Source organism: Mastacembelus armatus, chromosome 17, assembly GCF_900324485.2.
Source record: "Mastacembelus armatus chromosome 17, fMasArm1.2, whole genome shotgun sequence".
In the NCBI taxonomy this organism is placed as follows: Eukaryota; Metazoa; Chordata; class Actinopteri; order Synbranchiformes; family Mastacembelidae; genus Mastacembelus; species Mastacembelus armatus.
In genome coordinates this window covers 5,051,262-5,075,027 of record NC_046649.1, presented here as the reverse complement: position 1 = coordinate 5,075,027, position 23,766 = coordinate 5,051,262, and the positions used below count along the sequence as shown (strand labels likewise).

The following is a 23,766-nucleotide window of genomic DNA, read 5'->3' as shown; positions in this document are numbered from 1 at the left end:
AGCAGCTTATTACGACTAACAATAACATGTTATTAGGTAGGTGACCTTTATGACTGTAGTAGGCTAATTATGACATAAGCAAAGGAGGAAGTTAGGCGCTATACTATATACAGCAGCAAACTGTATTAGCAGAAGGCTGGAATGGATGGATAAGTCAGAAGACACAGAACTCTCGAAACATTTTGTTTTTTTATATATCCATGACTGTTATGCCTTTACTACATATTTATTACTATGATGATTATTTGAACCCAAACCACAATCATTTCCTCAGCCTAACCAAGTTTTATTTTGTGCCTAAATGTACCTAAAGCATGATGGTTCAATATCCATAAATATGTGTTTCTGTCTGTTCCCTGTGATTGATTCAAGTGTAACAGTTTCCAGTTATGTCAGAAATGACTGCTACCTCTACTCTCTCCCTCTTGCTATCATTGATGCTGTCTGTGTATGTACTTTCTAAATGCCTTCATACATTTCTGGTGTTGCATGACTTTTGATTTGATTGGTGCTTCCCCTGCTACTCTCCATAACAGACGACTTGTACATTTTGTCATCACACTCAAAGTATTCCTCAAGAACTCTGGCACACTTCCTCCCAATCTCTATGAAAACAATGACAGTTGCAGTGAAACAAGGGCTTGGTACAACATGAGCTTCAAGGAAACACTGCCAAGCCTGAAAGAAATGACTACAATTTCACAGGACTAGAAAACAACCACATTTCAGGTGTGGGATATATTTTCTATGAATTTCAACTTTAAATTTGTTTTTCTCTTCAAACCAGCTTATTGGTGTCACCTTCCAGGTTTATTATAGTCTTTTTCATTTACAAAGTAATCTCACTTGAGACAATATGAAACCTGATTTTCAGGGAAGTATTGGAAATGCTAATCTGTATAACTTTGAGTGGAGTAATCAGAAAAATCATTTCATGAACAATTTTCAAAAGATTGATGAGTGTCACAGTAAACTATGAAGAAAACAGTGACTCCATCACTTCTCCTGTGTTTCTAACTGTCCTGTGACCTTTTCTAATGCTATTATCTGATTATCATTAAGGATGTCAGCAAGCTTTCCTCTACATTAACTTTCCGCAGAGGAAAAGCAACATTGGCTGCTCTCATTAGCTTTTAATAAGGGGTGATGGAGATGGGAATACATGTTAGCAGCATTTTCATGGGCTAACCCTAATCCTCTGAATCCTTTAATCTCATCATCACACAAATTGCATCAGCTGCTACAGCCTTAAACAAACTGGAAAACTATCAGTGGATGAGTTTGTGATGTCGGCACCAAGGTGGAAGAGCAAGTCGAGTCAACTCTTCTCGCAGAATGTGCATGTGTTCCTCGAGGAAGTGTCCATGATATAATTACAGTTTGTCAGCTCAATAGGAGCAGAGTTCATTAGTCTCTGAAATGTAGTGGGAACATTAGACATGCCAAATGCTATCACAGTGTAGTGAAGAAAACGGTCAGGGTTTATACATGTAGAAATATCAGCCACAGGACCAGTTAAAGGCACTTTCCAATGTCCTTTAATAAATACATCTGACACCTTACATATTTTGCAGTACCGAAGTTGGCAACACAGTCTACAGGTTAATGTAAGAGTCAGTTACAGTTACAGCATTTACCTTGCGGGGATCAGTAAGTACACAGATAGAGAATTGGTAAGTGTGTTGCAGTCAGTATAAACTACAGCTGGTAAGGCACTGGATCCAACATGTACTTCAAAGTGCCAGAATGCAAAATGAAAGTAGTTTCTTTTTCACTGACCAAGTGTCTGAGCTTATGTTCATTGAACTTATGAGGAAAGTAGCTGACTGGCTGCTCAAATCCATCAACAGCCGTCTGCAACAGTGCAGCTCCAGCCACGACATCACCAGCACCAATTTTGAAATTTAAGAGGTTAGAAGGTTAGAGACGGCAAGAACGTCATATGTTACAAAAATAACCGCACACAGTTGAAGGCATTTTGGCCTTTGGGATTTTCAGGAACTTAGCTTTGTAGCGTCAACATTCATTCTTTATTTCTGCCAGCAAAATCCATCATGGTGAGGGAGGCCATCAACAGACTGCTGATCTGGGGAGCTGCACTCTATCTGGTCTTTATGAATTCCAGATCTGACACTAAAACCATGTGCACAACACAAATGCAGCACATGGCAGCAAATGAAAAATTTGCTGTGATATTGAAGAAGAGAGCCTGAATTGCTGTTTATGCTGGTTAGGCATTAACCTGTTTTTTTGCAGAAAGTAATTTAGGTTCATTAAAATCCCTCTCCGCTTGGAGGTTCATGTATCAAGTCTTCTGCTGCTGTTTAACGTGTTGCTAAGCAGGCAATTAATCTTACCACATCTTAATGTTTGACAGCAGAACAATCATTCTCACTCTACTGTAAATACATTCACCCATTTGAAAGGCTACAAAAAACTGGAGCTAGAGGATCTTTTTGTCAGATAAAAGAAAAGAAAGAAAAAGCGTAACATCGGGAAACGCTTTATTTCACATTTCATTTCACTTCCTTTTCCTTCAATGTTTTGTTTGACAATTTTAAACTAATAAACCATAACATAAATGCACTGCAGGCTGCAGCAACATTTCACTTGATGGAGAAATGGAAACCGAAACAGAAAATAAAGTCTATTTCAAATAGTTCTTACTTTACCCTATAATATATCTGGCCACATCTGTGTGCGTGTGCGTGTGTGGATGATTGGAAAATTGTCCACTACACTCTCAATTCTTCTTCACTCTCAGTGAAGTATTAAAATAGTTAATATTGTTTTGTTTTTTTTTTTCATTGATTCCCATCTTGAATTTCAATTAATCTGATGAACAAAAGAATCAAGCATTTCACTCAAACTCTGTCTAAGGGGTTGTTTATCTAATCAGACATTACATCACCTCAAACTCTTGCAGAGAAGTCAGGCTGAGTCTAGCTGTGGCAGAACGTAGCACTGTGGGGAATTATCTCACTCTTTTCAATTTTCATCTGTCTGAAATGACAAAAAAGATCTGTCAAGCACTTCTTATAGGCTAATTTTCACTTCTACTTCTGGTGGACTTGAGGAATATTGGCTGTTGATGAGACACGGGATGGGGGGGCTAGGGGGGCTTCTTCTGTAGTCCACAACATCAGAGACACAGAGAGATTAGCGTGGACAGAGCAGCGGGGCAGAAACAGGCCTGTGGCTCTGTGATGGAAACAGTCAGGAGGCAGCAGCCTGCACAGCCAGAAACACTTGCCTGTTGGGCACAATCTGTGTGTGTGTGTCTGTGTGTGCATGCCTCTGTGTGCTTGAGTGTGCTGGCTCAGCAACACAACTCACAGAAATGAATATAACACAACTGTGGGTCACACAGTCTTACCATGCATATATACAAAGGGTCATTGCAGTCATTTTGATATGTTAACCTCCTATTTCAGAAAGAGAAGAAACAGAAGAAAAGCAGACCCTGTGCGAGTGCTCCACACTACCACACTAACACTCAGTGCAGATGTTATCATGCCATTCACCAGTCCAACCTCCTACTGGTGTGGATTTCCTCACTCTATATATGTCATCACCTCATTTCCTTTTTTGCTTGAGTCATAATAAGTGGACAGTGGACAGCCATGAGCAATGGTACTGCTTCCTCTGGCCTGGCACTACAAATTAGATGCTACAGCTTTATCCACATATCTGTCATGTTGCCTTTGTATGGCTGCAGAGATGTAATGAACTGAAAGAGAAGCTTTTCATACAGTATAAAGCAACTGTGTATATGTATCATATACTCATTTAGAGATGCACACAGACTGCATTTCTGCTTTAACCACAATAAATTTTGTTTTTATTAAGTTATTTCACTTCAAACAATTACAACTGCAATCAGTAGGCACACACACTAATATCAGACTTTAGGTTCTGCGCTGCTTTGAAGGTGACTAAGTTAATAATTCACATCCTGTAAGAGAAGCAGTCGGGTTTTGTCCACTTTTGAATGTACAGCACAATTTGATCAGACATTTTTTTATTTCAGGGACTAGTATAATGAATTGCACTCACGAAGAACCCTATAATGACTGATACATGTTTAAAATGAAGCCAGCAGCACCTGTGTGAATCAAGTGTCTGTAAAGCAGCAAGTAAATATGAGAGACCTTGTACTTACAAAGTGAATAACTACACATTGATGCAAGGAAGATTTTGCATTAACCTCAAATGATGTTTGTCTTTACAAATGGAATGAAAAGCTGAATTAGTTAAAATTAATTCTTTTTTAATTTTGAAAAATGGAGAGTGAGTCGGAGAGCAAAAGAGAGCGTCAGTGTGTGGGTTTGTGTCTGCATTTATGAATCTGTGTGACTTTCAATTGGCTTCCATGAAATAACTGGCAGAAAAAAAGTTAAAATAAAATAAAAGTTTTGACTAAAATGTCTGAAAAGTTTGCAAAGAGCCCTGAAATTAAAGAAATACCCCACAAAAAAATCAATTTAATACTATAATCCATCCACATATTCACTTGAAAGGTGGCTCTGAAGAGTTTGTAGCCCACATCTTTGCAGAGGGTACCTAGTTGCACCTAAATCAGTAGAAACTGCTCACACCTTTCCATAACCTAATGCCCTTTCAGCTGTTTCAAACATTGTTTTAAATTTCTCTACAAAAGAGTCAAAAATAATCCTGTGTCATTTGGCTTGCGCTAGTTAGAACTGTATTAGAGACAGCTGGCTTGAGATGATAGTGACAAGTGATAAAACTACAATAAAAATATACGAGGATGCGTGGTATTCTTAAATGTCCTGCCCACCAATGCAGGAGCTGACAGTGACTGTTGATTGAGCTAAGCTATTAAGAGGTCACTGAACTCCATGCACCAATAAAAATTAGAAAGGTTAGACTAAAATAATAGACTAAAATAAGGTAGTGTTCCTAAATGTTAGAGATGAAAGGGAACAGAAGTTTTTAGTGTGGGCTTTTGTGTTTGAATTCAACAACAAACTGCAATGTACACTGTAAAGTAATTAATAAATGATTCTCCAAACAACTGTATTTAAATGTACAATAATTATATTTAGATGTGTCTTTTCATGTAACTTTCAGTGACTGACATTCTTAGTTTGCAGTCATATAATGAATTGTTTTGTTGTACAGATTCCCAATAGGACCTATGGAGAATGGCTCTACCAAGTCCCTTTGCAAACAATCAGAGCACACACATTCACACACATTTCAAACACACTTTTTGCACCCTCTGTTCTGCACCACTTTCTGCCTCCTGCTGTTTCTGTGTGCCTGAGAGAGAGGAAAAGGTGGAGAAAAGAAGGACTTGGAGCTATGTTGAGACAATAAAACATCAAAAAGAGCTTTCCGTCAAAGAAGATTACGTTAGATACAATACTGATGGGATAGAAATTTAGGCAACATTTTCCTCCTTTTTCGTCATCAAAAGATTAGGTTTTTGAAATAAAACACTCCATCCGCTCCCCAGCCCCACACTCACACACTTATTCAGCACAGCTCAGATTCACATTGAATCAGGCTTTCTACTGTTGTAAATGTGATTTAATAAGTTACCCTTAGTGGGAGGCTAGGAGATCCATTTAAACAGTTTTAGTCCATGCACCACCTAATGGTTCCCTACAGTTTAAAGCAATGAGGTTCTCTTATGAGACACATACTGTAGCTCAGGGCTATACAGTAGCTCAGCATCTCAGAGGAGCAAGTCACACCGAACAGTTCAGAAACTCACCATTTTTGCTCCTATTTTAATACCAAGATTTTTGTCATTGCACAGTCCTGGTATTGCTACTGATATTTAGAAGGGCTTCAGAGGTGTCCTAATATACTGGATTTGCCAGGAAATAGCACATAGCCAGAAAAGTTCTGTGAGAAGAGAAATATTTCAGAAACACATTAACACTTACTTAACTTACTGAAGAGTGATTTAAAAAAAAAAAAAAAGAAAAAACTGTGGAGTTTGCATCTACTCCCCATGGGTGTGTGGGTTTTCTCCAGCTATTCCAGCATCCTTCAAGTCCAAACACATGCAGGGTAGGTTGACTGGTGACACTAAATTGTGTGATATATAGGTGTGAATTTGAGTGTGTTTGTCTCTATGTGTCAGCCCTGTGAAAGACTGTCCAGGCTGTACCCTACCGCTCACTCAGTGTCAGCTCTGTCTCCTTAGGATAAGCGATATAATGTAGGTAATGACTGGGCAGACAGACAATCATGTCCCCCTGGCTACATGTCAGATGCATAATGAAGGACATGCAAATGATATTACCTGATAACGTGTACCTTACACAGTTGGAAAGGATGACATTGTGACTAAAAGCCTGCTAATTCTTACAACAGCAACACAAATATATCCGACTAAAAATAACCTGACTGAATTAGATAAGACAAGACAAGATAAACTTTATTAAACACAGAAAGGAAATTCAGGTAGTCTTGTAGTGAAAGTAACATGTAGTCAGTAGTAAGTATAGTAACAGTCCAGTTCATGTTGGTCAGTCATCTTCCAGCCCCTTTATCAGCACAGGACCGAACAAATTAAACTGTCTTCGTTGTTGTCTTTACATTTTAAGGGTTATATTGATGACCTTGGTGTCGTTTGACGGAAAAGCTTTCCAGTTTATTATTGCACACTGTAAAATATGAAATATGACTCCTCTCCCCCCTCTAGCTTCGTCCGGTGCGTGCCCACTGTTGTCACGGCAACTTACTGTAGCGGTGGGGGCCGTTTAAATCCCCCTTACCCTTTGTTGAACCTACAGTGTGATACGTTGCTGGAAAGGGCTTTTTATTGGCTACAAGATACGTCAGTCATCATTGACAAACAATGTGACTGGCTAGTTATACTGTCATTAAAAGTTGGTCTATCCCACGGGTGGGATTTGCTCTGAGGGGTGATTTCTACTGGTTTTAGGCTTAGTGACTCTGTTAAACGTAACAAACATGTTTGATTGAGGGCTCATGTGATTCACAGAAGCTTGCTACGTCAATCTTTATTGAATAAACGGCGAAATCAACCGTAAAATGAACCGGATTAAAGTGGATGCATGGATGTACTATGTTCCCTGGATTCTAACGAAAAAACCACATGCAGTATTTGAAGTATCAGTACATGTACGAAGTAACACGACAGAAAAGGTAAGAACTAGCATTTTTCCAATATTTGTACTGTTGTTAAACATTAAGAAACTGTAGTCGCTGTGATAATCCAATCCTAAATTGCTTTATACCATTTGAATTGTGAACTTTATACTTTAATTTGATATATAGTTTGTTGGACTTTATTCAAATTTGTCAGACGATCTTTTGTAATAAATCAGGAAATACAATTTTATCCCAGGCCTGGGATCAGGGTAACCAAACAGGCTAAGGTGTTGTAGAGCCTGATGGCAGTGGGGATGAAGGATCTCCTGTATCCTTCAGTCCTGCAGCTCAGTGAGGTGAGTCGTCCACTGCAGCTGCTTCTCTGATCCATCAGGATGTTGTGAAGGGGATGGTCAGTGTGTTCCAGGATGGTCTCTACCTTTTTCTGTCTGCATCTCTCCACCACAGCCTCCAGTGAGTCCAGCCTCATTCCAGTCACTGAACCAGCTTTTTGCACCAGTTTGTTCAGCAGCCTTGCATCCTTCTGTTTTATGCTGCCTCCACAGCAGACTGCAGCATAAAACAGTACATTTGCAACCATAGTTTGGTAAAACATGTGCTGCATCTTCCCGCACACATCAAAGGACCTTAGGAGGAAATGCTGTTCCTGGCCTTTTTATAGAGTGTGTGACTAATAAGTAACCAGTCGAACTTATTGTCCAGGTGTAGAGCTAGATAGTTTTATAACCCCAGTTCCAAAAAATTTGGGATGCTTTGTAAAATTTATATAAAAACAGAATGCAGTGATTTACAAATGTCATAAACTCATAATCTCAAATCTCTCCCTTAAATCTAATTTTATTCACAATAGAACATTTAAAACATTAAATGTTTCAACTGAGAAAATGTACCATTTTAAGAAAAAAATAAGGTAGTTTCGCAATTGATGGCAGTAGCACATGTCAAAAAAGTTGGGGCAGGCCAATGTTTACCACCGTGTAGCATCCCCTCTTCTTCTAACAGTAAATGTGTGGGAACTGATCAAACCAGTTCCTGGAGTTTTGAGAGAGGAATCTTGTCTCATTCTTGCTTGATATGAGAGTCCTGGGGCTTCTTTGTTCTGTTTTTTGTTGCAAGATAGGCCAAATATTTTCATTTGGTGAAGGTCTGGCATGTCAGTTCAACACCCAGACTTTTCTAATATGAAGCCATGCTGTTGTCGTAGATGCAGTATGTGGTTTAGCATTGACCTCTTGAAATATCCAAGGCTTTCCTTGAAAAAGACGTAGTCTGGATGGGAACATATGCTGCTCTAAAACCTGGATATATCTTTCAGCATTGATGGGGTCTTTCCATGTGCAAGCTGCCCATTCCATAGGCACTAATGCACCCCAACACCGTCAGAGTTGTAGGCTTTCGAACTGAGCGCCTCTAACAAGCCGGAAAGTCCCTCTCTTCTTTAGTCCGGAGGACTCGGTGTCTGTGGTCACCAATAAAAAAACCATGAAATTTTGATTCGTCTGAGCACAGAACAGTTTCCCACTTCGCCACAGTCTATTTTATATGAGCTTTGGCCCAGAGAAGATGTCAGCATTTTTTATCATGTTCATATGTGGCTTCTTTTTTGCCTGATACAGCTTTAACTTGCATTTTTGGATGGTACAGCAAACTGTGTTCACAGGCAGTGATTTCTGGAAGGATTCCTGAGCCCATGCAGTGATGGCCCTCACAGAATCATCTCTCTCTTTAATGCAGTGCCACTTGAGGTCCTGAAGGTCTCAGGGATCCAGTATTGCATTTCAGCCTTGTCACTTGTGCACGTTCCCCAGATTCCTGGAATCTTTTGATGATATTATGTCCTGTAGGTGATGATACAATCTTTCATATACATTATTTTGAAACTGTTTGACAATTTATAGACACAGCTTACAGATGCTCAGTATAAACAGAGCATCTTAGAGAGACAATCATGTTACTGACCTAATTAGTTGCAAGACATACCACTTAGTTTTCCAGCCTTTTGTTGCCTCTGACCCAACTTTTCTGAGATATGTTTCTGCCATCAATTTCAAAATGACGTATCTTTTTTAAATGGTACATTTTCTCAGTTTAGACATTTGATATGTTTTCTATGTACTATTATGGATAAAATATGGGTTTATGAGTTTTGCAAATCATTGCATTCTGTTTTTATGTAGGTTTTACAGTGTCTCGACTTTTTTGGAATTGGGGTTGTAGTCTGGCACCACTTCATTGTCTGCACCACAGACCTTAGACCTTTGACCATCTCCTTGGTTTTAGAGGTGTTGAGTAGGAGGCAGTTTTTGTGACTCCAGTCACTGAAGGATTTATCAGGCCTCTGTACTCCTCTTCCTGTGTATTCCTGATACATGAAACAATTGCAGTATATTCAAAATACTTCTGAATGTTGTTTGTAAAGTCTGCCATGTACAGTGTGTACAAGTATGGAGACAAAACAGTTTCCTGTGGAGTCCCTGTGCTGCTCAAAACTCTGCCAGAGATGCAGTAAGTACAGCAGTAAGTATTGTTATCAATATAGAAACATTATTTATCATCTGCAGTTGCAGGTTTGGGCCTGATTAAACTCAAAATGTAGTCTTCCATTAAAAATGATGCATGACTACGGTGTGTTCACCTGCTGTGTACAAACTGACAAAACAGGCAACACAGCTAATGGTACTTTACATGTATAACATCTGTTGTTTGTAGAGGGTAACACTATAAACCTAATGGCTGCTGCCTCACCAGTATTGCAGACAGTATACTCCTTTCTCAGAATGATATGACAATTTAACTTAAACTCTAAACAACACTTGTGATCTGATTAAAACAATTCCACAGGAAGCAGCCATTGATAAAGTCCTAATGATACCCTTCCCTAGTTTATAACTAGGCTGTTCGAAAGCTACTGAAACATTGGGCACCGACAGCTGAAGGCATGTGATCGACAGACACTAACCTTTTAAACACCTTAAACGTTCACTTACTGATGGAGTAGAGCTATAACTAGCTCCTCATTACTGCACTAAGAACCTGCCTGGGTTCTTCGAGCTGTCCATCTGAGAAAGCCAACGTTGGTCTAGTTTCAGGAGCAGTTGGGATCCACTATCTGTTCTGTGTGCTGCTTCTTCATTGGAGGTGGAGGATCAGTACATGTTGAGTCTAAATTACCAGTTATCTTTTAATATGGTTAGTTACCAGTTTCAATTTGCCTCCCTCTTATCCAGATCTGTAATCCAACAACATTTTTTTTTCTTTTCTTCATTCACACACATTTTGGAAAACCAACAGTGCATGTCTCAGTTTAATGAGTCTGCCATGGCCTTTAAGAAATACAGTGTTAAACTATTTAGCTGAGAGGAATCATACATGCTTTCTTTTACCAAGAAAAACAAGTTGCATCTTAGTAGCATAGCAGTGTGAGCTACGTAACCACTGGCAACCATACTCTGAAATAATCCAGACAAACCCTAGTTGGGTGGTTTACGATGTTGCCATATTTGTTGTCATGATGTTATTTTAGCAGCATTATACAAGCAGGTTGACTTTTTGTGAGCATGAGTCACAATCTGGAAAACAGGAAAAAGTTTCCAAATATTATCTGTGCAAGTGTAGGAGGAATGGAGGGCCTGAAAGAGGGTTATCAAAGAACAGAAGGAGAATAAAGGCAGGCAGGGCGGGAATTGAGAAGAAAATAGAAAAATAGGTAAAACAAGATGACATAGAATGGTTAAAGAGGCAGGAGGGCATTGCCATTTCTGGAAAGGGGTAGGGAATAGAAAAGTGTGTATATCTGTGTGTGCTCATTTGTTTTCCCTTCAGTATGAGAGTGCAAGACAAATTGACCATATGGATAAGAGCAGACGGTAGCCAGGTTGTGCTAAGAACCAGTTACTTCTACCACATTGTGTTGTTTGGCAGTAAGCCTAATGTTTAGCACACTGGGAACTGGCAGCCGAATGGAAACAAGCAAAGCAAACTGCCACACCATCAGACTTCGTAAACCTTCTGAGAAGATGGAAGGTGCAGTAGGCTCCATTTGTATCATAAATTCAAATATAATCTAAAAGATGACATAAGATGCAGTATTTTCTGAAACTATCTCTGTGTGTTAGATATAACTGGTCTCAATGTATAAAATTCAAATATTCAACTACACACAAAAAAGGTCACAAATATTCTGTGTTTCCCCAGTAAAAGCCACGTTAAGTTGGTCTGCAGGGCACAAAAACAAAATAAGCATTTCAAATGGATACCTTTGCATATATTTCATTGAGAACTGTGCCAAGATGGAAGTAAAATAAGGGCTTTTGCCTTCTTTTAGAAAGAGTTGTATTTGTCAGCACTGTCATCATCAGATTTGAATAACTGTCAAATTGCAGAGTCTTTGGAGGCTCAGCAGTAGCAGACAATCTTCAACCCATGCTCATGCACCAGAATTGGAATTTAATTGGAACTCATGCTCACATGTGTGCACATGTCTTTGTACAAAATGTGAATGTGGCAGCGAAATAGCCTCACACCGGGACACAGTCAACAGCTCACTGTGGTAATAAGTGCCACCAGAGCTGTGTATAAACACTGTGTAAGCTGAGTGAATTATTTCACCCCTGCAGGAAAAAAACCCACACACTCACACACTTGATTGTGCAGATTTCAGGGCAACACGGTGAGAACTGGTATAACCAAATAATGAACAAACGATCTACTGGTATGTCTAACAATGCCCAATCTCAATTGTTTGAAATTGTCCCCATTACAAAATAGGCAAACCTGACACCTGTCTGTTGGGCTTTTGTGTAAAGACTAAATTATTTTATTTTCTGAAAAGGTAAATCATATTTTCTGACAGGATATGTTTAAATAGCACAGTGGCTGAAGAGAAAAATAGAAACTGGGGACATATTAAGTGGACTACTGAGGATCAGTCAATTTGGACTTTGACATGTTATTCGGTGGGCAGTATTATGTTATTTTCCTGTAATAATTGATAAGCAGGGGCTGACTGCACCTACCAGTAGGGCAGAAGGTGCACATCAATACTGCTCTTCCCAGAAACACTTAGCTTGTCTCTAGTGGCCATAGTAATTATAACAGGAGCAGAAGTTGAATGACAAAGGTCACAAAGACCAGGGGAGGAGAAGGTTGAGGGGGATGGCTGGCACAACAAAATGTAGGACATCTAGAACGTGCTTAGGGCACCCAGTAATCACTGGCATCCAAATAAGGTGCAAGCATGGACAATAGAAAAGGTGACATTAACTATAGAGACAATAGCAGAGAATACATCATTTGGATTTGAACAGATTCTGTAATGTGCTGAGTAGCTATACAAAATGCAAATAGCTGATTATCTGTGCACAAAGCAAGACTTAATAATACAAGTTGCTAAAATTTAAATGAAGAGGCAAAAACATGCATCTTAGTTATACAAAAAAGAGCAGTAACACGTCTGCCTGCAAAGCCTTGTGGGCCTTTTTTCCTTTATGTTGTCAGTACATTTAATTTATTTATTACAATTTGAATGAAAAGACGAATTCAGGAAATGTGGTAAAAAATGCTACTATAAGAAATCACCTATCCTTTAAATTTATATGAATGTAGAGTAAAAAATAATTGATATATACAAAGCAATTTCTATGCAATATTGATTAAAATGAAGCACCCACTGAGACACTGACAAAGAGCAGATACACAAAACAGCTGAGACCTGCTTGTCAAATTTATCCCAATGAGTGTTTCACTAATTAACTGTTAAGATTAATGCTGCAAAAAATACACACATGGAAGAAAAGGAAATGTGCTAATTACCCATGTCTTTTCTTTAAAAGCTTTTATTAAATCTAAAGTAGATGTGCATTTTCCTGCAATTTAGTATACCCAAACTGGAGTACACAAATTATATCATCACACCTGCAAGAATTTTGCAAACTTTCTTACTGTGTGATTTGGGGATACCTATGCACATCAATAAATAATGTCTCTCTAGCAGTAGATTTATGAATAATGCAATTGCCCATATAGCTGTGCCTTTTCGGAAATTTATTACTGGAAAGTCGACAAAGAGACAGACAGAGCATATCTCCACAAATTAACACTGGCAGGGCACTTTGTATGTCAAAGACACCCAATATATTTAATCTCAGTTTCCTTCAGAACAGTTATTCAGCCTGAGAAACAGTGAAACTGAAGCCTTCTCATTTGAAATGAATTCATTTTAATCAAGAAAGGGAGTGTCATGCTGAAGCAATAGACCTCCTCTCTGTTTGTGGGACTAGAGGATTGAAAAAAATATTAAGAAACACTGAGTTTTTCAGTCTTAAAGGGAAATAGGACACATCAGCCTCCTGTTTCTCTCTCTCTCACACACACACACACACACACACGCACACACACACACACACACATATTCAGTGAAACTGGCTACAGCACAGTTTTCAAAATACCTACAAGATATGAAACAGGGAATGTGAGGCCTTCACCTCTGTGATTTCTCTAATATACTAACACAGGACGGCAGTTATGTTTTTTTTTTTCTTACAGCAGGTCACTTATCCTTGGGGTCAACTTTTTGTTTTGTTTAGGTCCTCTGCAAAATGGCTTTGAAAAGCATCTCGAAAGTAAAACTAAAATCACTAATTCTAAATCAACAAAATATTGAACATATGTTGTTTTAGTGAGAATCTTCAAATGAAGCCTAAGTCCTCATTCATATTCACAGTCACAACCCCCACCCCCAGTTCCCCAAATGAAAATGTACACACTGTGTTTGGACAACACAGTATGCATGCTGTGCAAGAATAATAATAATAATTCCCATCTGTTGATAAACCGGAATTACTTCTCAACTTTATATGCAATTTGCATATTTACATGAATATCCATAGGTTATCCTGTTATCACCTCATAAAGTTCTGTCAAATTGTCAAATGTTTGAGCAAACACTGGCCTATTTCCACATCTAACAGACAGAGCAACATTAGCATTCATTTGGAGTCTATTGAGAAATCTTGCCACTATTTAAGTAATTGATTAGTCATTTTGTCATTAGCAAAAATGATAAACATTATCAAGTTTCAGCATTTCATATGTGAGGTTCAGCCGTTTTTCTTTGTCATATATGATAGTGATTTGAATATGTTTGGGTTCTGCACTGCTGGCCAGGCAGAACAAGAAATATGAATGTACAACCTTGGAAACTGTAAAAAAAAAAAATATATATATATATATGTATATATATATATATATATATACATACTGTATATATGCTGAAATTTTCAAAATAAAAAAGTAAGCATAATTAAGAAACAAAAATGAGATGATGCTAGAGATGATGAATCAGTAGAATCAGTAAAAATCAGTAGAAATCAGTAGAAATCTGCAAATTATCCTTGGTTGCATATAATGTCACACTTTCATTTCCTGTTTCTGTCACTATCAATTAAAGGCAATACGCCAAAAAAAGAAGAATAAGAATACTCATCATTGTAAACACATTGGCCCCTGAGTGTTTTATGATTCATCCATCCATCCATCCATCCATTATCTATATCCGCTTATTCGTATTTAGGGTCACAGGGATCAGCTGGAGCCTATACCAGCTCTCTTTGGGTGAAAGGCAGGGGAACACCTGGGACAGGTCACCAGTCCATGATCACTGCAGTCTTAATTTAAAAAGTATCTGTTAGTTGTTCAGTAAGTGTAGACTGTAGTATTTGTTTGAAATGTAATACATGCATTCTGTACATTACAAATATATTTCAGTACAATACTTTAGTAATTGTTCATAGATACTTCCCATGAATGGACTAATACATCATATCTCACTACTTTTTTGCCTAATTTGTAAAACCATGCAGCATAAAGCCAAAAGCTAAAAATGACTCCACTAATTTCCTGGCAATTATGTTGAATCCCAGCCATGTCTTCAACATATACTGTATAAAATTTGGTGTCTAATCTGATGCATTACTTGACTTATACATTCAACTTAGATACGGCAGGAGATGGCTTGTAGAGATTCAGGACACAGTGTAGAAAGTTAACATTATATTGATTAGATCTTCCCACCACAATATAGACTCCAAACCTGGACTGCTGGATACTTGAAACTCACTCTTCACACTTAACTGTGTTCACCTTAAACTTCTATTGAATCAATCACAAATGTATTTTAGTGATATGTCATTTTGTCTCCAATAATCTTTAGCTTGTCTTTAATGGCACAGCTCCCATCATAATGGGATCACCAGTTCAGGCCCCTTGCAGTAGACCCTAAGCTTCCAGTTTAATTCCTTTCACAAGATGTATAATGACTCTGGTGGGAGCAGCTCAGACATCATTAAAAAATAATGCCTTGGCCTCCACCCTTCAGACTAGGTGGAGGGTCTATTGCTAGTGGCTTCCCAAAAGACAGGAGGCACTTTTAATGAAATCAAATCCCAGGACAAGAAAATAGTCTTTGTGCTTCTGCTCTTAGATTGAAAACGTGTAACACCCATTTACAAAAGAGGAGAAGTTCCATTATAATACCATTTGGAAGTAATAACATTTTGTTAAGCTCTGTTTGATAAATATTATGTGGCAACTTACAGTTTCAGGGGGTCACATTCATGAGCAATCGATTTCTCAGTTCCCGAGTACACTGACTGATGTAAGAGACACTCTAAAAAGTAAAGCGTTTAATGTATTACTTCAGGGTTTATGTAGTATTTTATTTTATTTATTGTTATCTGTTGCTGTGATCGACATGGCAGGTGTTGTTTTAGCTGATGTTATTATAATTGGGGAGGCATTTGAGTTCCAGACAAATTTCCCTGTGGGTCAATAATGTTTATTGTATTAGGTATTGTATGTTGTATGGGTATGTCAGTCCTAATTTTATGATACCATATATGTTCATCTAGGTCAGGGATGTCCAACTCTTGTTCTTGAGGGCCACTGCCCTGCTTGTTTTCAAACTATCCCTGCCTTGCCCACTGATTACATGGTTTAGGTGTGTTCTGAAAATCAGAAGCTGGAAGATACCACTTTACTTTGTCTTCCTCCATCCCACCACTCCACTCAGATGGTATCTTCCATTTGCCTTCATTGTTACTGTAGCAGGTATTGGGTCAGCACTTCTAGCAGTTTAAATTTATGGGGAAGATCAGTTTCCCTGTGAAAAAGACAAAAATGAGCTCAGACTGCTTTTCATTGTGTTCATGCACAAAAATACAATCAGATCACAAACTGTTAGTATGCTGCAAACACTACATGCAAAGTACATATAAATAACCTGAACCATCATACAACGTGACTGGGGGCTTGATTAAATGAACATATGATATGTGGAGCCTACAGAAAGTACACAATGAATAAGCTGCTATGTACTAGCATACTAATGCCAATACACAAAATGAGGCTCTTCTCAAAACCTACTAGAAATAGTGTTTCCAAATGACTAATCGACATTATAACAAAGGTTATATGACAAGGACTTCATGTGAGTCAAATATGTTTGGTGTGACTGTACCAACGTGTGAAAAAGACAAACATGAGACGGAGACACGTTATCATGACTTGCTTTCTGCATTTGCTGGACTGCAGAGCAGGGCAAGGGGCTTGTTCAAGCTGTCTCTGATATTACACATTTCCCCACTCAAAATACATTTAACCACACTGCCACTCTATAGCTATAATAAGAATCAGTGAAAACAATGTGACCACACATTAGTGTGTGTCATATTACTAATCATTTCATTTCAAATCTGGATAAGGAAAAAGCAAACATTACAAATGTCGATGGGTTTACATTAAGAGTAAAGCTCTGAAAAAATGAGATTATTTTAAATATTATTTTTCTGTATTATTTGCTGTGTTGTAGTGGTATGTTCACCTGTTGTAATTAGGTGCAGTTACTTCCCTATCATTGACTACTCCTCTCTTTAAAATCTGTTTTATTCTTTCCTCTGCTACAATAACCAGGAGGTTTCCTCGAAACATTTTGAATGAAATGGTTCCCTTTCTGATGGAACAAAACTCATGTCCACGGAAGCCCAGTTTTCATGGAGAAACATGAAAGAAAAGGCTATGCACTCCACTAACCATCATCTCCAGAAATAGCATGTGGGTCACTTCTTATTAATAGGTGAGACTGTACCTCATTCAGGGTCATTATAAAGTTCCAGCTCTGTTCACTTTCAGCATCACCCCCACCTCTTATCATGACTCAAAACACAAAACAAGCTTGGGTGATATACTCTACTGTAGAGTGTAACTTCCAATACTCTCTTTTGTCTTTCTCTCAATTTGTCTCTGTCTGGCTTTGCCCCTTGATTGTTGCTCGATCTCTCAATCACATTTATTTTTCAGCCCACATGAAAGCATAAAACAGCGGGCCTCGTTCACAGTTAAATGTAACAAAAATAACACCACTCCCAGTGGCAGCAGGTTTCCATACACTGCACATGGTGTGCTTACTGTTAAATCCACACCTCCATCACATGTAGAAATGAAAACAGAAACAGTTTGATTTAAAATTAGCAACTGAAAAAACATCTGCTGTCCGTGAGGAGGAATTTTTAAGATAACTAGAAGATCAGTGGCTGGGAGTTGAAGCCTCCCCTCACCAACAACAATAGAAAAAAAGAAATAAATGCATGTTGTGGAGAACTCATGGAGAACCAAGGGAGATGTGCTCTGAGATGTGTCTGAGCAGACCAGCTTTTTTAGGATTTTCTCTCCTCACAGCTGCCCTGATGTGACGCGTTTGGTAAATAATCGAGCCATCCGTTGGTGTTTCTCTAGCTGACAGTTAATAACATCCAGGTGTTTTTTCCAACCTGCTGCCGGGAGGGACATTGGAGAGAAATTCCTGCATAGGCAGAGTTTATTTTTCTGTTTTAAAAAAATCCCTCTGCTTCAGCAAAACGGAGTGCCAGAGCTGCAGGTGCAATCAGCACTATGCTAAAACCTTTTAATTAACTCCATCTATCATCATTAGCCAAATAGTCTGCCAACAGCCTCACCATTAACTCTTAGAGAGCGAACCAGGGAGGAGAGTAAATGATGCACTGCTCGTCTTTGCTTTTGGGTCCGTTGCCATCAGCTCTGCTTCTGCGTGCTCAGTCACTGTAGAGCATCTCAGAAAACACATCAGTCTAAATCAGCTGCACTTAATCAATGTGCAACTACTAGCTGCCATCCTGTGACTTGCTGGACAAAATAGTAAGCTAAAACTAATGGTTGGTGATGCATGTGATAGCTGCAGACTAATTGTTATAGTTTGCCACATTCAAATGAGATTGACCTTTGGTTTAGGATATTTGTCATGTAACCGCTGCTGGAATTAGAGTAGCTATATTTGTTCTAAGCATTGTTTTTAAAGTGACGTCCGTTTTGCTTCATTTAAGGTGGCAAAAGTTTAGTTTAATCACACTGGGAATTAGACCAGAGATGATCATGAGTCATAAAATACAAGTACCCAAATTATGCTACTTTGAGAGATTATTTATGTGAATCTGTTTAGTCATCCAACAGTACAAGTTTATTTATAATGACGAAAATGTGAATTGGAGATTTAAAAAAAGTTCTGGCTTTCACTATGTGTTTCTTTTAATATATCTGTACTTTTAAGTGAATACAAGCATGTACACTGCAGAAGGCACACACATAGATACCCTCACACTTCATGAAAGATGAATGTTAATGGCAGGGAATTAATGGCAGCTTGTACAAACTGCACTGTTACTTTGGTCAGGGTAGACATTAATTGGTGCATTATATGAGAATGAACCTCCTAATGAAGCAAAAGCTTAACCTTATGCTGCTAGAGCTATTCCTTCTGAGGACAGCTTTGTCATGCTTAACTGTTTACAAATCTGAACTCTCTGAGCTGTTTTGAAATCTAATATGCAATGCAGCAACTAAAACTAATTACTTTCCGTTGTTGTCTTTGCTCTGGTACCCACTGAGCTACTCTATGCATATTTATTGTGTATTATTAAGGGTGTTGGCCTATTGTAGGTATCCCAGTGTAGTGAAAATGCTGCCAATAGCATAATTATAGTACGTCATCGATAATAGTAAAACATCCATCCACCCATTATCTATACCTGCCTTTTCCTTGTTTTAGGGTGAAGCCTATCCCAGCTCTCTTTGGGTGAAAGGCAGGGGTCCACCCTGGACAGGTCACCAGTCCATCACAGGGCCACATAGAGACAAACAACCTCACACACTCACACTCACTCCTATGGGCAATTTAGAGTCACCAATCAACCTGACATACATGTTTTTGGACTGTGGGAGGAAACCAGAGTACCTGGAGAAAACCCACACAAGCACAGGGAGAACATGCAGACTCCACACAGAAAGGTCCCTGATGGGTTTCAAACCAGGAACAGTCTTGCTGTGAGGCATCAGTGCTAACCACTCTCCACTATGCTGCCCCTAATAGTAAAACAATGAACCACAAAAAGAAACTGTAAAAGCAGCCAATGGCAAATTGAGACAGTGATATGTACCTCCCTCTGTGTATGTTCCACTTTATGTGTGGGTGTGTGTGTCTATGTGTTTGTGTAGAGAATGCATACATAATGCTTGTGCTAATATTCAATGGCACGTTATGCCAGCAAATTAATTCAGATGTGGATGATCTGTACTTTTTGCTGGTATTTGCATAATCTTCACATACCACAGGGTTCCACTGTGGCCAAAGTGAAGTGATGAAATGATTTTCAGCCACTTGAAATGGATGGAATTCTTCAGACTAATTCTGTCTCTCTCTCACTGTCTTGTTGACTACTTGAACAGAAATAAACAATTTGTCTGGACAGCTAAAGAACAGGGTCCACTACACTGTAAATCATCATGCAGGAATTAATGTACATTTTTTAACTGCCATTTGTATTAGACAAAAGCTATCTATATCTACTCTATTATTTAGTCATGGTATTGGATGAGTCACAAGTAATTTGACACCATCTTACTGAAAAAGTAGCACCTTTCATTATTATTCTGGGTTAGTGAAAAAATGAAATCACATCTCCTCTGTGTATTCGTTATGCTCTTATTTCTAAAAGAGAATGGTGTATTTATTTATTAATGCATTCATAATTTCAGGGAGTTCAGCCACTGGAAGGTGAACAGCCTGGCCACAGAGAAGAGAGATTTCCTCAAAGCTCCGTTGCCCTTAGCACCAGAGTTTCTACGCAACCTGAGGTTACTGGGGCGACGACCAACCCTGCAGCAAATCAACGAAAACCTCATCAAGAAGTATGGGACCCACTTCCTAGTTTCTGCTACCCTGGGAGGTAAGGAAGGACTGCATGTGACAAACTCGCCTTTATTCTTGGGTTAGGAAGTGTCGGGACACACCAAAAATAGAAGAGCTTTTTTTACGTCTCAGAGGAGCTCTAGCGTGGGTTAGTGTAGCACTGTAGAAATATCCAATCTACTGCTGCTGTTAACAGTTGCAACAATACCATGCTTTTCACCCACAGCATTCAAACAAGGTTGTTTTGGTCTAGATTTCCTCTCATCTTTGCCTTCTAATGAACATAGCACAGAGATGCAAGGGCCTACAAAGCAGAAGAGGGAATAAATTAACCTGTTTCATAGCATATGTCGCTCTTTACTGGATTCGTTTTTACCCTCCAACTCTGAGGAGAGAAGTAACTCACAAAACAGAATGGCCAGCAGTATCGATCGTGTTGGTGACCTCATGATACACTGCTGATCCTGGTCATAACATAGCAGCACAGATGTATGACTACATTTTTATGGCTGTTTTTTTATATGGGGACATGTAGGAAATTGATAGTAAGAGTAAACATCTCTAAGCCACAAGGAGATTTACAAGCCGAGGGTACTTAGAGCAGTCAGACCCTGTAATATACTGTAAATGTATAAAATAGTAGGGGATGCTTACTCACTTATACGTGATATAATCGACAGTAAATTAGGACAAAACACTATCATTTCATACTAAAATTACCCATGCATCTTCACCAAGCAGTGTTGTCAGGTACTGGATGCCACTATACTGGATACCAATTTAGATTAAACACTATTACCACAGAAGACAAATCCTGTTCTCTGACACACCGTTTCTCTCAATCTCACTGATATTTTGTTTTAGAACTGCATTTAACACACACCTAACTTTGGTGCCACTTATCACAGAATGTATGCGTTGGAGCATCAGCGTGGGAGACGGAGCAGAGATGAATGGGATGGCAGGCTAATAGTTAGACTCTATATGTAATTAACAGCCTCTACTAAATGGGCTGAGCCTGTCTGCATACCAATTAGACTGTGGCCACGGGACTAAACACATCCCAGATATGTATATTTCTCTTTTGTGTTACAATTTTTATCTTGTTCTTTTTAGTTATTGATGTACTGTACATCTCACCCTCTATGTTTACCAGTGTTGGGAAGTTATGCATTACTAGTATTTTTAGTAAAGATTACAGTAAAGGATTACATTTGCAAATTCAGCTGTTAGATTACAGTTACAAATTCTAGGCTCCATTTCATAGATATGTTTGTCAGACTGCTCCGTGTCGTATCCGGAGTTAACACCAGGTGATATCAGCTTAGCTCTTTGTGTTCAGCTGACTGATTACTCCAGTACAAGTTAGTTTCCCACAGGGGAGAGCTGGGGGAAGATGGTTAGACTTTTCTGAAAGAGGGTGAATAAATTCAAAGCTGTCTTGGCTGAGGTCATGATACACTTGCCACAATGTGTAGAATCAGTTCTTCTTAGGTTAGTACTGGAGAAGCTATACAAAAACACAAGCTCGCCAATAAAACTCTCTCCTCAAGTCATCGTTTCTGAGGCTGATAATTAGTTGGATTATTGGTAGCTGGATGTTTTAAAAATGTTGAAATAGTTGCTGATGATATATAAAATCTTTCACAAAACCAACTGAAGAGTACAAACTGTTCAGAGGTGGGATTTTGGAGTATGTGAAGTAAATACACAGAGCTGTGCCAGCTCTGACTTTTTAGAAAGTTTGAAATGTCAGCAGCTATTTAAGTATGAGATTACTGGGATTGATCACCAACACTTTATGAGCCCATGAGGCTTTAGTCATTTCCCTGTTAAATCAGTACCTGTTTTATAAATGTTGAGTTTATTTGCTTTTTCAAAACCGAAAATAAGAATCACATTCTTGTTAGTATCTTCCAGCTAATTCTCATTCAATTAACAGGGAATCACAAGCATATTATCAAACACCATTAGATACATGAAAAAAATATAGCCTAGCATCTTGTGGTATGGCTTTGGTGTTAATGGTTCTATAAGTTGTTCAGTAGAAAGAAGTGAACAGTATGTGTTTCACAGCAGGCAAACCATTAAACCACAGTGAGACAGCAAAGGTCTGCCAAGGAAATGTCAAATAAAAAAATCTAAATCTTATTTCAGATTTAAGAGAAAATTCAAAATGTCATTCAAAAGGATTCAAAAAGCATTTCATAGTTTTATCATTGAAAACAGTAGATTGAGATTTATTGGCTGACAATCTGATTATTGATTGACAGGAGAGGAGTCTCTGACCATTTTCCTGGACAAGCAGAAGCTGAATAAGAAGTCAGAGGGCAACAGCAACAGCTCTGTCGTGTCTCTGGAGCTGCTCCATCAGTTGGCGGCTTCCTACTTCACAGATCGAGAGAGCACCCTAAGGCGATTGCACCACCTCCAGATCGCCACCTCTGCGATCAAGGTACTGTACATGTGCACAGAGTGAAAAATTAAGCCTTCTCACAGTACAGACTGGAAATACTCTTTGTTTACAAGCAGCCATGTCTTTTTCAGTATATGTTACCTATGCAAATGCACTGTTTATTTGCTATGTGTAGACTTGTGTTAGCAGTTCTTCAGGTCCACAAACAACCCTGCATCAAGATAGACATGCAAACATTAACGCTGCTATAAAACTGTCCCTTTGGGATATATTACTCTGTGCTGCACCTATGACAAATAGCTCTGTTTGTTCTTAATGTAAACACACAAACAATATATTTTTAAGATTATTTTCAAAGTGTATCATTGCTCAAAAGCTCGGGGAGAGATGAAGGAGAGTGTGCAAGGACATGAAATATTTTATATATGGCACTGTATTAAAAACACAGTGTATGCATTGTAGCCCACAGAGGCACTGAAGCATAAATGTTAAGATTCTTTGAAATCCCAGTGGGAAAAGTTTATTTATGCATACTGTAGTATACTGTATGCCAAGTACCACCCGAGGGTTAAATACACCTGGAAATTATCTTTGATTTTAAAAGCAGTTGTTTGATTCTAGTAAAAGTATCTCTGGCTTTACATTTTTGCATGTTTCATCAGCTTATAGCACATGAGAGGTTTTTTTTGCATAATTTTATTTACCCATACACATTTGTCTTGACATGGTGAATCATCAATCCACTGCCAGGCTTTTAGCAGTTTTTTTTTTTTATCATTAATTGCAAATGGTTTTATTGAAAATCTACTGAAGGAACAGAGAAAAATAAAACCTCTCATCACTCCACCTGATTTTACCTTGTTTGAATCCTGCATTTTGTTCCCCTGGCTACTGAAAGCAAACAGTAACTAAGCAATACATTTTTCACATCGGAACTGTTGGCTTTCATGCAGTGACAGCAGGTGCGTGGGTGGGTGGA

General features: G+C 38.6%; 1 protein-coding gene across 1 annotated transcript in view; it reads left to right on the top strand.

Annotated features, from left to right (window-relative positions):
• Positions 1-23,766, top strand: part of brinp2 (bone morphogenetic protein/retinoic acid inducible neural-specific 2) — a 105,655-nt gene that overhangs the window by 4,798 nt on the left and 77,091 nt on the right. Inside the window, exons 2-3 of the mRNA XM_026312725.1 lie at positions 20,218-20,408; positions 22,645-22,826. Coding sequence (XP_026168510.1) covers positions 20,218-20,408; positions 22,645-22,826 — 373 coding nt within the window. The remainder of the gene's footprint in view (positions 1-20,217; positions 20,409-22,644; positions 22,827-23,766) is intronic.